This window comes from Falco biarmicus, chromosome 11 (assembly GCF_023638135.1).
Source record: "Falco biarmicus isolate bFalBia1 chromosome 11, bFalBia1.pri, whole genome shotgun sequence".
In the NCBI taxonomy this organism is placed as follows: domain Eukaryota; kingdom Metazoa; phylum Chordata; class Aves; order Falconiformes; family Falconidae; genus Falco; species Falco biarmicus.
Genome location: NC_079298.1, coordinates 14,110,271 through 14,124,132, shown reverse-complemented (window position 1 = coordinate 14,124,132; position 13,862 = coordinate 14,110,271). Strand labels below are relative to the sequence as shown.

Below are 13,862 nucleotides of genomic sequence, written 5' to 3'. Positions count from 1 at the left end.
AGAAACATGCACCCCATGGAAGAGCCCTGAAAAACAAGCAGGGAGCAAGGAGCTGCGCATGCAGGAGGTTAAAAAGCCACCAGCCTGGTGTGACAGAGCTGGTCCTCAGGAGGGACCCCAGCTGCACCTCCTGGTCCGAGGCTGCTTATCCCAGTGCTGTGGTCCAGGACACTCCATCACCTACCCCAGCAAACAAACCCCACTGGGATCCCCAGAAAGCAGAGACCCAGGGATGCTCAACCTACGGTTCACCCTCCGGTGCTGCTGAGATCACCCCTGCCCCACCAGCCCAAGATGTGGGTGGCAGGCGAGGGGGGCTCATGGGCCCCACGGTGATGGTCTGGGCTAGGGATGCCCCCCCGAGTGGGGATGCGGTGTGGTAGGGCGGAGGGCAGCCTGTTTACCCCTCCATCTGCACACACCACAGCGGGGATCCAGCAGGATTTCCCGTCCGCTCAAAGGCTGCCTGTTTATTTTGGGAGGGAGACTCAGACAGCTCCATTGTTTTGCTGCAAAGTTGGGGTTATAAATAGCAGGTGGTCGGGGACGCTCCTGGACTATTTTGGGCCCCCACTACACAAAAGTGGAAAAGCTCCAAGAGGAAGGTGGAATTACTGAAATGCCGACCTTTCCCGCAAGGGTCAGCGGGAGCTGGTTTGGGTTTGGGTTGAGTTCTGGACATTACTTACGAGGGAAGGAGGAGAGAAGAAGATGTTCCCAGTTGCATGGGCTGCACACTGTGTCCTTCTCAGCAGAAGGGTGGTAGGGATGAGGAGCCAAGGCGCCTGGGGTCTCCTGGTGCTCTGCCTGGTAGCCACCAGGAGCAGCTCAAGTTCAGAGGAGAGACTGGCTGGGGTTTCCACCTGGTTCTGCAAATGGGAGAGTTGCCAGTGGACGGGGAAGCTGGGAAGGTAGGGGGTGCCCCATAGCACTGATCTGCCCCAACTTGCCCCTCGTGCCTCAGTTTCCCCCACCTCTTAAAGGGAGGCTGAAGAAAAGGGCAGGCGATGACCCAGCAACAGACCCGTTCCTGCTGGGCACGTACGCTGTGTCCTGCTAGAAGGCAAGGATGAGCCAAGGTGACTCACAAACTTATTTCAGACCCTTCCTCTCATTAAGTGCCTGCACCAGGCGGTTGTACAGTGAGCAGCAGGGACCTAGTAAAGGCACTCACACCGATATTTTATACTTTGAGAAGGTCTATTCCTTTAATGGGGATTCATTTAACTGGGCTCTGCCATCGTTAGGAGCCATAAAATGGCACCTTTTGGCTCCTGATTGGAAGGCCACGGTGCACGCAGCCCCCTCGTATCCAGTGCCGGCTGCTTTATTGTGCATTACTGCCTCTCACTCAGATTTAACCAATTTGATCCATGTCTAATACATAAATAAATAATCCAGCAGGAGGGTTCACATTAGATGACAACAGGCGGCTATAAAGCATGTTTCCCCCGGCTGGAGCCATCTGAGCCGGGCTCCGCACGCCCTCTCATGAGCAGAGCTGCTAATACAGCTGAGAGAGGGGGGCCTGGAGACCCGCGGGCTCCTCTGTTTTATTGAAACTTCATTGTTTGCTTTAGAGTTTTATTTTATGTTAAATAGATGCTGTATATTCCTTACAGAGGGGGTAATAAAGTTTCTGAGCTGGAGGAAATTGGCTTCGGAGCAGGGAGTGAACCAGGGAGATGTGGCTGGGCAGGGGAGCAGTGGGGAGGGTTTGGGTGAGGCTGGTGGGAGGCAGTGGGGGCTCATCCCCACTCAGGATCGGGGTCCACAGGTACCCCCAGATCTTGCCTAGGGATGATGCAGCCCCAGGAGGCTCAGGGCTCAGGTGGCTGAGGGATCCGGAGCTGCTGGTGGTGCAGGGAGGGTGAGGGGCCCCATCCCAGTGTGGGGGCAGGGTGAACAGTCCCTGGTGACCACTGAGACCGCCATGCCGAGCATCCAGACCTGCTCCCTGCCATCCACAGCCTGGCACCATGGGGCATCCTCTGCCTCTGTGTCGTGTGCCCATGGAGAATCGCTCTGCCCTTCGTGGGGGTCATCCTGACCCACCCGACTTCAGGAGTGCTGAGGAGGATGAAGGTGGCTCTTCTTAATTCATTGTTATTAGTTATTTCCCGGGGAGGTGGTGGAAACACCATCCCTGGAGGTGTTTAAAAAATGTGTAGATGTGGTGCTTAGGGGCATGGTTTAGTGATGGACTTGGCAGTCCTGGGTTAACGATGATCTCAAAGGTCTTTTGCAACCTAAAAGATTCTATGATACTAATGGGAACAGAGGGTAGTGCTGTCTCATCCATTTGCCTCAAGTCACACCATCTGCACGGCAAACTGGGGAAGCTGGGGTTGCACAGGGTTGCTCCCAAAATGTGACTGTTGTTGCTCTCGCCATAAGACTGGAGGGCCCACAGCCAGGGCTGGAATGCTGTTGTGCCAGTTGCTGTCCCGCTGCAGAACAGAGCCAGTCCCTGCCCCAGGGAGCACGGGATGGGGAGAGAAATGGGGCTATACTGGGATAAAGTCTTCTGGTTTCAGACCTCAATTAGGACATGGACCAGGGCAGAGCGCAGGCGATGCTGATGGCAGGTGATCAGAGCTAAAGCCTTCTCCCCTCTTTTCCTCCCCACAGGCAAAAAGAAGGCGACTTTGTTTGACAGCCAGGCTCCGATCTGCCCTATCTGCCAGGTCCTCCTGCGCCCTGGCGAGTTGCAGGAACACATGGAGCAGGAGCTGGAGAAGCTCACCCAGCTGAACATCAGGTAAGCAGCTCCCTGGGATTCACCAGCATCCCTGGCTAGCCAGCCAGGCACCTGCAGAAGGCAGAGGAGATGGTGGTACCCACAGCTACCAGATAGAGGAGAGGTAGTGCTGGCCAGCAGGGCAGAAACATTTCCCTGGAGTTCACCACAATGGTAAAGCCAGGCAGAAATGCCTCCCAAAGGCCACAGACACCTCTTTCACTGGGGACATGTGTTGGGCTGAGCAACTCTCACTGTGGCTCATGTCCCATGATGGAGCAGGCCTGCAGCAGCAGCAGCATGCACCACCCCTCGGCTGCCTTCAGCTCCCTTCTGGTTTCCCCAGCAGAGCAAAATCCTCTATTAAAATAAAAAAATAAAAAAAATAATTGCATTTTAACTGCTAGCAGTTATTTAGGAAATGGCTGCAGTCAAGGGTTGGCAGATCCATGCCCCTGCCTTAATAAAACTCGGCAGCCTTGGAAAAAAGTGTGTTTATTTCAATTATTAATGAATTCCCTGGTCATTAAAAGGTGAGGAAAGGAATCAAACTGCCGACTAGAAGCAAAGTTACATAACCAGGTGGTAAGAGAGGAGGGGGAGCGTGTGTGTCAGTGTGTGTGTGTGCACACCAGGGCAAGGGGGTGCACGTGGCTGTGCGTAGGGCAGAGGATGCAAGAAACCATCCCTGCCTGGCTTGGGTCTCCTTTGCAACTGAGCGATAGCCATTGCAGGTGAAGGAAGAAGGAGGGAGCTTTAGCCAGAGAAAAAGAGTCCTCCCCAGATGGGCCTGGACTCCGATCTCCCAAATTTGGCACCCACAGCCTGAGGCTGAGGCTCGCATCCCCCATGCATTGCACAGGAAGGTGGAGCAGGGCGAGGGGGGCAGGAAACAGGCAGCCCATTTATCCCCTGCGACACCCAGTCCTCTTGTGAGCATAATTTATGGTGTAATTTGGGCTGCATCCAACTTAATAAAGGGCCACTGCAAATTAGTGAACAGGTTTAAATGAACAGAAGCAATTAGTGCTCGGAGGAGCCCATCAAAGAAGTTGGGCCAATATCAGAGTGAAACTGAAACCGCAAGCCAGGAGCGGAGGCTGGCTGGCGCGAGGCAGTGATGGGAAGGTGGCGTTTAATGGGAAAGGAAAGGAAACCCTAAATCATAAAGCATGACAAGGGCCATTGTGGGCCAGCTGACAAATGAAAAAGAATGGCATTATTCCTTTAAATAACAGCAGCAGTTTGAGAGGAGACAGCTCTCCCCAGCTTGCCCTCGCTTCCCTGGCCCGCTCCGCTCGGCCATGCAGGCGGCAAAGAAGAATCAGAGGTCTTTATTAATTATTAAATAACGACTCCCTCTGCAGCGTGATAGATAACGTTCAATCTAGTCGATGGATTCAGGCGATGGAGTCTAATCTGTAACACAGCAGCTCTGCACAGGGACGGTCTCTCCCAGTCCCGGAGGGGAGCGATGCAGGGGCCAGGGCAGGCAGGGTGGGAAGGGCAGGCAGGGCAGGCGGGGCAGGCAGGGTGGGCAGCAACAGTAGGCAGTGGGATGCGAGTGGGTCGAGGTCCTGGGTGCTGCCCGGCTCCAGCAGGGCGGCTCGGTCTAGCGGGTGGCTCCATCTCCCATTCCCCCACCTTTCCTGCCTGGAGGAGCCAGGAGCAAGAACACATCAACAAGAGGAGAGAGAAACTAATAATGATCTCAAATAACCCAATAAACATAAAAATAAAATGTAGGCCTATAAACGTGATGGGCACCGGCAGCCCTGGCCGCTCCCTGCCAATACCGACTTGTTACCGAAATGGCTGAGCAGCTGTTACTTATCAGTCTGATGGGGAGAAGCAAACTGGGGGGCTGCTTTCCAAGGGTCTTTTTTTTTTTTTTTTTAATTTAAAGAGGATGCAGCCAATCATGGCTTGTGCCGTTAAGTTTTAATAAACCTTAATGATTTGCAACAAAATCATAAATTTCCAGTGCTTGGGGTTAGGAAGGCAGATCCCCTCCTGCCCGCTGAGCCTGCAGCACTGGAGACTTGGCGGGCGCCACATCAGCTCCTGCGGTGGCACCAGCGCTCCCCATGCCAGGATTCCCCACCGGGCTGTGTGGTGGGATGAGCCAGCTGAGATGCTGCTGTAGCAGCAGATCAAGAGGAGGGGAGAGGCTGGTGGAGAAGCAAAGTGGAGGGGCTGCCCCACATCATCCTCTCCACCACGTATTGAGCTTTCAGGGGTCATGGGAGCAGGGAGCTCAGCATCACTCAGAGGAGGGCAGAGGAAGGGAAGGAGGAAAAGGGATTCCTCCAGGTGATCACAAGAGCTTCTTGGGGCTGAGCTACAAGGGAGCTGTAGGAGCCACCTGGATGACACAGTCCCCACTCACCAGGAGCCTGGGGTTGCAATCCACCCACACCAATGCACCCCTTGCTCAGCTGGTGGGGGTGGGGTTTGCTATCCCCCGGGGACAGGGACAGCCCTTCTTCCCCATGGGCAGTGCCAATGTGACTGTCATGGCTTCAGGGCAGGGACATCTCAAAACCTACCCATCTGAAGCATCACATGGCAAGGCAGGAGGAGCCATGCTGAGTCACAGGGCAGCACCCACCTGTGCCAAGCATGCCCAGGGGATGGATGCTGGCCGTCAACATCATTAACAACATCACTGCCTGAGCATCATTCAGGAGGAACCAACCCCGGTGCAGAGTCAAGCTTTTCCTTGAAGAAACAAGACTTGAGCGGGAATAAGGAACCCAAGTTTCTAGCTCTGTTGCCTTCTTGGTGTGTCCAGTCTCGCAAAGCACAGGGAGAGACCTGCTTGTGCTCGCCCCACGGCTCCTGCACCTCATGTGGGTCTGGCCGAGCCCCGCACACGGCTCCGTGCAGTGAGGCAAGGCTCTCTGAATGCAAATTTCATTTCTGAGCCACTGGCGCTGTTTCAAGAGCCGGCAGCCTCTGAGCCCTTCTCGGTGTTACATATGTAACAGCCTCATTGAACTTGACATGTCAAATTCAGGCCATTTGTGCAAAATCTCCCTTTAATAATACCGTTTCATTTCGCTCAAATGAGACTTGAATGCATGTAAAATGGAAAAGGATATTTAAGCGCTAACATTAGGCAGATGTCTTGCCAGAGGCCGATTGAATATATGAGATTTTGAAGTGCTTAACACGTTTTCGGTGCTCCCTCTTAGAATATGTCACCTGGCTTTCTTTTTTTCCCCCTCCTTTCTTCCCTCCTCCCCCTCTTTAAGTGAAGGGTATAAATTGAAAGAAAACAAAACTACAAGCCTTGGTTTTATGGGGTTTAACTCTTGCCAGGCAAGACCGTTGGTATTCCTCTTCCAAAGAGAAATTACCTAGTAGCTCACCTTTGCAGAGCACAAGCACAAAGCAGCAGAGAGCGGGAGGTGGGTGAGCGGTGGCCCCACGGTGCTCTGCAGAAGGGATGTGCTCCTTGCTCTGCATGTACAGCTCGGAGAGCAAAATGTGCCAGTCCCCAGCTGAGCACCTAAATGCCACCAAGGCAAAAATAAGAAATAATAACAGCGACCCTCTGTGTACACCAGTGCCCTGTGCCCCAGCCAGGCTAGTCACTGCAGAATACATGAATATTCCTGGCTTGTGCGCATGAAGCTTATCTGTGCACTAGATGTAGGTCTTCTACCCTCACTCAATTCATATTCACTTGTTTTACACCTTTCCGTATTAGAAGCTTGCAATAAAGCACACTGAAATGTGAGGCTCTTTCTGGAGTTGTCAATAGCCCCAGCTCCAAGCTTCGGCTAGTGCTTCAGCTGCAGACGCGCTGCCCGAGCCCAGGGCCACCCGGGGAGCGCACAGGGTGCGAGAGCAGCACCCGTGGTTGTCCCTCAGGACAGGCACGCACACACCCATCCCTGTGTGCGTACCAGTGTGTGCACATACGCTGCATATGTCACTGCAGGTAGATACTATGAGTGGAGGTGGTGGTGCACAGGGGACCCTTAAACCCTGCCTGCTGCTCCCTGGGCAGTGATGGGAGAGGACAACCTGCTGACGGTGGGGGAGGCTGGGTGGAGAAGGGGCAGGCTCAAGGCTATGGTTTGAGTTTGAAGGGGGAGGGAAAATGAATCTGAGGACAGAAGAGGAGTAAAGGAGGCAGTAGGAGCTGTGGAGCCTGCCTCAGCTGGTGGTCCCTGATGGTTCCATGGTGCTTTCTAGAGTTTGGGGAAGAGGCACTTATTGGCCATTTAAAAAACTTTACAAAGTCATTACAAGTATTACAGTTGCTGAGTCAAACACTTGAAGGTTGGGAATGTGCCTTTGGATGTAGCGTTTTTAATAACATGATGCTCTGTTCTTGAATATGCAGTAGTCTTTTAAAAGATTTTATTTGGCAGGGGGCATTTTTATTTCCCTGTGTGATAGCTAGAAGATTCTTCACTGCATTACCAGCACCAAACCTATGCTTCAGAGCTGTGATTTCACCTCCCCAAAAGGATGAAGTGTATCATTATAGCTGGGGAATGGTCCAGAAGTTGGAGCAGTGAGTTGCACCGTGCCAGCTCTGTTTCTGCTTTTGCAGCTGAAGGACAGTGTGAGCCCAGACAGGACTATCTCAGCTCTTTCCCCTTATTTAAAGGGGGTTTTAAGCTTAGCAGATGTAGCCAGCAGTATCCTCATGCCATGCTGTAATATTACCTGTGCCTGTGCTATGGCATCCCAGAGCCAGGCATGGCAGCGCAACAGCTGCCTGGGGGGCTTGGCGGGCGCCTGCAGGGATGGGTGTGCTTGGGTGGGTGGGTGGGGGGTGACGCTGTTCTCACAGTGCCCCTTGGCTGCACACACTCTCCCCTTCTTCACTCGTCTTCCTTTCTTTCCTCCACACTGAATACTTGATCTGAGCATATTTGTGTTTTAAAGCCCGTGCTTACCTGTTGACTGTTCCCAGCCTGGGCTAGAAGCTCCCGTTTCTCCTTGCCGCTGTGGTGGGAGCATGGGGACACATCTCTGTGCACCCAGCATCCCAGGAGCTACTGATTCCCCCTAATGTCCCTTCTGGTGTGTCCAGGAATAATTTCTCTTCTGATTCTCTGATTATGAAGCATTTCCCAGAACACAGAGGGCACACGGGTCTTTCACCTTGGTGCAGCTGGGAAATGCTGCAGGCTGTTTTCTGGTGACCTCAAAGATGCTGTCACAAAGAGGAAACAAACAGTGTCAGGCAAAGGAGGGCAGAGCAAGGTGCAGTGGGAGGGCCCATTTCAAAGCAGGTGAAGTGCCCAGATGGGGGATTTAAAGCAGGTGAAGTGCCCAGATGGGGGATTTAGCTTGACTCTTGGATCCAGCTTTGATTCATGTCAGAGGAAAAGAGCCAACCATGGGGCTGTGGTGCTCCAGCTCCTGTAGCAGCTCTCAACGCACCTCTGCCCAGGCTTAAATCTTCCTTTGGCATCCCTCTGAAGCTTCCTCTCCCTCATTTGCACATGCGTTCTGTTCCTCTTGCTGTTCTTAATCCTCCCTCCTTTGGCAGCCAGGGTGGAAGCAGAAAATGCTGCCTCAGTTCCTGGCGCTGCACTGAGCATCCTCACCCTGCTGGGGGGCGGGGGGGGCGCTTCACCTCCTTTTTATGCAGAGAGACACAGTGGTAGCTCTCCTTGGGGGACAGAGGCAGCTCCGGGCCTGGTGGGATAATGAATAAGGAGGAAGCTGGCAATATAGCTAAAACATGAAGGCTGTAGGACCTTGGGAGATGGCCTGGTCACTCCAGGCAGAGTCACTGTCCTTGAGAAATGACTTCAGGCAGCTGGAGATGCATCCTGGATTTCACATCCTTTCACAGGTTTATTTCCCAGTGTTTCACGGTCTTTCTGATTAAACTCATCCCATGCTAACCCCCCGCCCAGAGTCTGCACCTGAGACTCCTGGTGATGGACAAGGAGAGAAGCACACCACCCCCATGGACCCTGCATGCCCAAATGCCAGAGGCTTTCTGTGTTGCTCCCGGTCAGGATAAGGACCCAGAACAAGTTATGGGAGGTGGCTCATACCCTGCTCCTGCTCAGGGAACCCTATGTTTAAATACAGCTGCTCCTTGCACTGCCCCAGCAAGGGTTTGCTTCATTTCAGTGGGATCTGCTGGGCGCTGTGTTGCCCCAAAGGGCTCTTGGAGGAGACCTTCTTGGGGCTGGTGTGGGTGGCTGCTCTGGGAAGGGCGAGCGGCTGTGCTGCCAGGCCCAGCAGGATAAATAGAGTGTGTAAAACCCGAATTAGCTCTGTTGTCATGTGTCAGACCAGGGTCATGGCTCTCGCCTCAGGTCTCCTTGATTTATGCCTGGGGACTTTAACTTGGCGGCCAGGTACTTCCCCAGACTCCATGTGCAGCGAACACTGCAGGTCCCCCAGCCTCTGAAGGAGTGAGATTAGAGACGTTTCTGCGTGAGAAGGGTTTTTTTCCAAAGCTCCCTTGAAATACATGCAAAGTCCCTTCCTTGCATGTGGTAGACACCTGTGAGCGCTCCAGAGAGGGCAAGGAGCCCTGGCCAATGAGTAAGATTGCAACTGGGGGAAAGCAGGCACTGTAGCCTCCTGTTCCTCGACTTCTCTGTCTTTTTTTCTTCCTTCTTTTTCCTTCTTCTTTTTCCACCTTCTTCTTTTCCTTTTTTTCTTTCCTTTCTCCCCCTCTTCTTCCCCCTCCCTCCCTCTCTCCCCACCCCCCAATATCAAGGCGACATCTCCAAGCCAAGTACTTTTAATTTCGCCCGTGGCCCTTGCTGACACGGTGGATATGCACAGCAAGTTAAATTCCCGCCTGATCAATAAAGCAGAAGCAGTGTGTCCGACTGGTCGATATTTTTTTATCTGTCTTCAGCCCAGTCCTGCTGATGACAGCCCCCTGTGCTTCAGCAAAGGCACTCAAGGGCATCGGGCTTTGGCAACACAGCTCTTTTTTTTATTTAAATTAAAAAAAAAAAAAAAGCAGATGCCTAAAAAAAAAAAAAAGTTCATGGAGTTTGGCCTTTGCTTAATAATGTTTTATGATTTATCTTAATTTTTAATTGAAAAAAATTTGCGAATTAATTGATTTCTGGGACTTGCCAATTAACATTGTAATTGGGTGCATGATAAATTTCGAGGGAGCATCATTTTTCTCCCTCTCCCCCTTGTCACTGAGAAGGGGAATCACGAGGGCAGCTGCTTCCTATCCGTATGCCCCCCGCTCCTTCCCGAGGTGCCGCTGCCCTCCTCCCCTGTATCTTAAAGAAGGAACAAGAAAGCTAATAAAGTCATGTTATTAGAGTCTCACCAGAGGTGACCCCTCAAGGCATAAATCCAGGCCAAGGAGATAGTGGGGACAGGCACTATTAAGTGCCTGACAGTGCTTTGCGAGGCAGGACTGGGCACCTCCCCTGCAGCACCCTCTCCCCAGGCCAAGGCGAAGGCATCCAGCCAGCCCGCGACTCCCGCAGGCTTTCCCGGAGGGCTCTGGACCCTCTGAGGTGTTCAGCCAAGCAGTTCATTACCTGTGATGTCTCCCGGATCCTCTCCCCGTGTGCCAGTCCTGGCACGCGTGAGCCTCCACACAATGCCCAACTGCTCCAGGGAGAGACCTGACTGCGGCACCGAGCAGCCGGTACCCAAACGGCGGCATCCCGCCGCGCGTGCAGCATCCAGGATTTGTCCTGCAGCCAATGTCTCCCAGCAAAATCAGGCTGCTGGGGCAGGTCAGTGCTTGGGGGGCGGCTTTGGGGTCATTCATACCCTCCTCTGCCCTGAGCCTCCAGGGAGCAGGTCCTGCCATGGGGCAGCAGCAGGGCACCTCATGCCACCCCACAGCAGAGGTGTCCAGCGTGGAACCTCAGCTCTGGGGTCATGGGTCTCCAGATTCATGCACAGATGCATCCCCAGGGGCATGGGAAGTGGCATCACCTGAAGCTTTCTCCAGCAGTGTGACTCACGTCAGATTTAAACTAAACACACTCCATCACTGGAGGAACCTGGCTGGAAGTGTCAGCTCCTCCGTGATACCCAAGCAGGGTGCAGGGCCACCTGCCATACCGAGGCAGCTAACAGGGTCATGTCCCCTCATGGTGTGAGGACAAGTGGGTAAGCTGGCTGCTGCCAAAACGAGGAGTGAGGGCACGGTGTTGTGCCAAGGCAGGGAGAGAGGACAAGCCACACCTGGCAGGGACTGATATGGAGAGTATCCATATCAGAGAGCAACACCAAGTAAATTAAAGAGCGCTTGGTGCCTCTAGAACTTCTCCCACCCACTCCACGTGCTGGTATGGATCACCTCACCACAGTCAACTCAGGTGTCCCACACACTGTCTAAAGCCCATGAGTCTGGATGGGGCTTTGCTATGCTGTCCCACAGCCCCTGCTACACCCCACTGGGTGCAGGGAGTGAAGGATGCCAGCCCGGGTGAAGGGTCCCAGACTTCCCTGGCAGAGCCACAGCTTTCCCCACCAGCCAGGACACCAGAAAGGCCAGGATCAGTCCAGCTCCATGCCTGTCAGTGTCAGTGGCGGAGAACCATGGGGGAATGGAGGGAAATTTATGAGGAGAGGAGTCTGTTTATTATGTAGCAAATGTGGTGCTGCTGATACCGTGGATTTATCCTCTTTCATCCCCCCTCTGATTTGTGTCCCTGCCCCTCACTGTGGCAGATTAATCATGGACAGAAAGGGAAGAGAGACCCTCCAGCTTCCTCCCACGCACTCAGAGGGTGGCAATGACAGCAGCCTGGACCCTTCATCCACAGCTTCTCCAGCGGAGAAAGCACAAGCCACATGGCTGCCTGTCCTGCACAGAGATGCCCCATTCCTCTCGCCCTACGCAGACCCCAGGGAAGGCAGAACCTGCTGCCCATAGCCTGTGGGTGAGAGCGCTTCTTGTGGGTCAGGGCTTCCAGGGTAGCACAGCGAGCCAGAAAATTTTCAGGTCATGTATCCCCTCGCTCATGCAGTGCCCTCCCCGAGTGCTGTGAACATTCCTTGAAGTGCCTTCAGACCCACAGTACCCACAGCCCACTGACTGCAGGGCTGGGGTTTGCAGGCTGAGGTTTGGGACCTCGAGGGCAAAGCCTTCCTCTGCCGCTGACTCCCAGGACAGTGGGAAGTCTGGGAAGGGATGCGTCAAAACCCAAGGGTGAGAAATAAATCTTCGGTCAGTTATTTGCCCTGAAGCGATGCATGCCTCTTTCGGAGCCTCTTCTGAACTGCCATGTGAGCTGGGAATAATTAAACAGTCATTATAGCCACGGTAGCAAAGAGCCCCCCAGATCAATCTAATGCATGACCTTTCCCTCCGACTTTTCTCTTTATTTTTCCAGCTACCTCCTTTTCAAATAGTGGGAAAGAAATGAAACTACCTTCCCACCCCAGCCTCCTGCTTCACCCCACACACATGAACTGTCACATCCTCACCCAGAAACTTGTCACCCACTCTGAGTGGGGGCTCCCAGCAGGAGCATGGTGTACCAGGGGTTAACGAATTAAAAACCCAGTGGGGGAGAAAGAGCCAAGGGTGTGACTGGGACAGAGTAAGTAGCGGATTTTAGCACAGTCAGGTCATGCCACAGTGTTTTATGATCCTGCTGCATTTCTGTTGCAGCTTCATCTCTTTGGGGGAGGTGGGTGGCTGCCCTGCAGAGCCAGGTTTGTCACAGCTGGCTGTGTTGGGCGCTGAGTTCTCACAAATACTGACTGGCAGAGCATTTAGGCAGCACAGCTGGGACTGTAGGTGCAGGGCATTTCTGCTCCTGATTCCAGCGTCTTTGGCAGTTTGTACCATCACTCAGCCCCTTTCCCCACCATGGGATGCAGGTGCCACTAGAGCAGCCACAGCAGGTTAAAAAGCCCAGTGTGCTTCCCTTGATGGCATGGATCACATCCAGCCATGCTGGGGACTGTCACATGAAGCAAGGTGATGATTTGGCCTTATGTAGTTTAAAAAGAAAGAAAAAAAAAATCAAACTCCCATTTTCCTATTTAGGCTTCAAGTAACACTTCCACTTATTTAAACTGGCATTCACAAAAATCCAATTCCCTCTCTACCTGGCAACTGCTTATTTACAGCTGGTGTTGCCATCCACACAGCTCTGCAGGAGGCTTGCTCTGCTGCCGGGGCTCCCGTCCCAAGGCTGCATGCTCAAGCCATGAGTCCTGCAGCTAAAAATAAATTGCTTCCACTGGATATTTTTTTTTTGGTTGGTGTTTTGTTGTTTTGGGTTTTTTTTTTTTAAGAAATATATCAGTTGGCTGCAGCTTGTAGAAACCTTTTGGCTTTGCAAGATCTCATGTGGGAGCTGCATATGCTCTGGCTGGTGCTTGTCAAATCCAGAGGGCTGCTGAGACGTATTCTGTGGAAGAGCTGCAGAGCTGGAAGACACCAGCTATGTGGCACCAGCTCTCTTACCACCTCTTTAAACCTCTTCTGGCTGCAAAGTCATTAAGGGATAAGCACAAACAACTCTAACAGCCTGAGCTCAAGGAACTTCTCTTGCAGTTGTTACTATGTGTGGGAAGCGCCGCTGGGGGTGGCTGCCATGCCTGGTACTGAGCGTAGCCCTGTCTCGATGGTTGCCCATCATAAGCCCTACCTTGCCCTGGTTGGGGGCTCTGCAGAAATCTCATTTGGACATGCTTGGGAAGCCCATGAGGCTGTGGTGGGCTGAAGCACAGCATCGGAGCTGCTTCTGGCCTTTTTGTTGCTGCACCGAGACTTCAGGCAAGTCCCATCACTGCTCTGTGCTCAGATTTCCACTCTGAGCACATCGCGCTCGCTTGCTTGCTCTCCTCACTCGAGCTGTAGCTACAATTACAACAGAGCTTTCCAACCCTTGCTCAGGGATGCTGCTGTGATGCCCCAGTGCTGTGGCAGTCAGTGTGCGTGCTGTGGTGAGTGCAGAGGAGGAAGGCTCCTGCCTCTGCTTCCCTGGGGCAGCTGCCTGGCACTGGACTCTGCCTGGGCTGGGGGGTTAGCAAGGGCCCTGCCTGCATGTGGTGGGCTCTGGGCACCAAGAGTACACGCTGGGTCATGGTCCTCTGTCTGGCAGTTGATGGGCCATCTGCCATGGGAAGTAAGGCTTCTGCTTGTCTCCTGACTTGGGGCACCCATAAAATTTCTCTTTTC

General features: G+C 53.2%; 1 protein-coding gene across 10 annotated transcripts in view; it reads left to right on the top strand.

The window, feature by feature from the left end:
• The window catches only part of RNF220 (ring finger protein 220), a 232,054-nt gene that overhangs the window by 140,116 nt on the left and 78,076 nt on the right, over nt 1-13,862 (top strand). For all 10 annotated transcript variants that reach the window (XM_056355265.1, XM_056355263.1, XM_056355262.1 and 7 more), the window contains one exon: nt 2,632-2,761. In XM_056355265.1, coding sequence (XP_056211240.1) covers nt 2,632-2,761 — 130 coding nt within the window. The remainder of the gene's footprint in view (nt 1-2,631; nt 2,762-13,862) is intronic.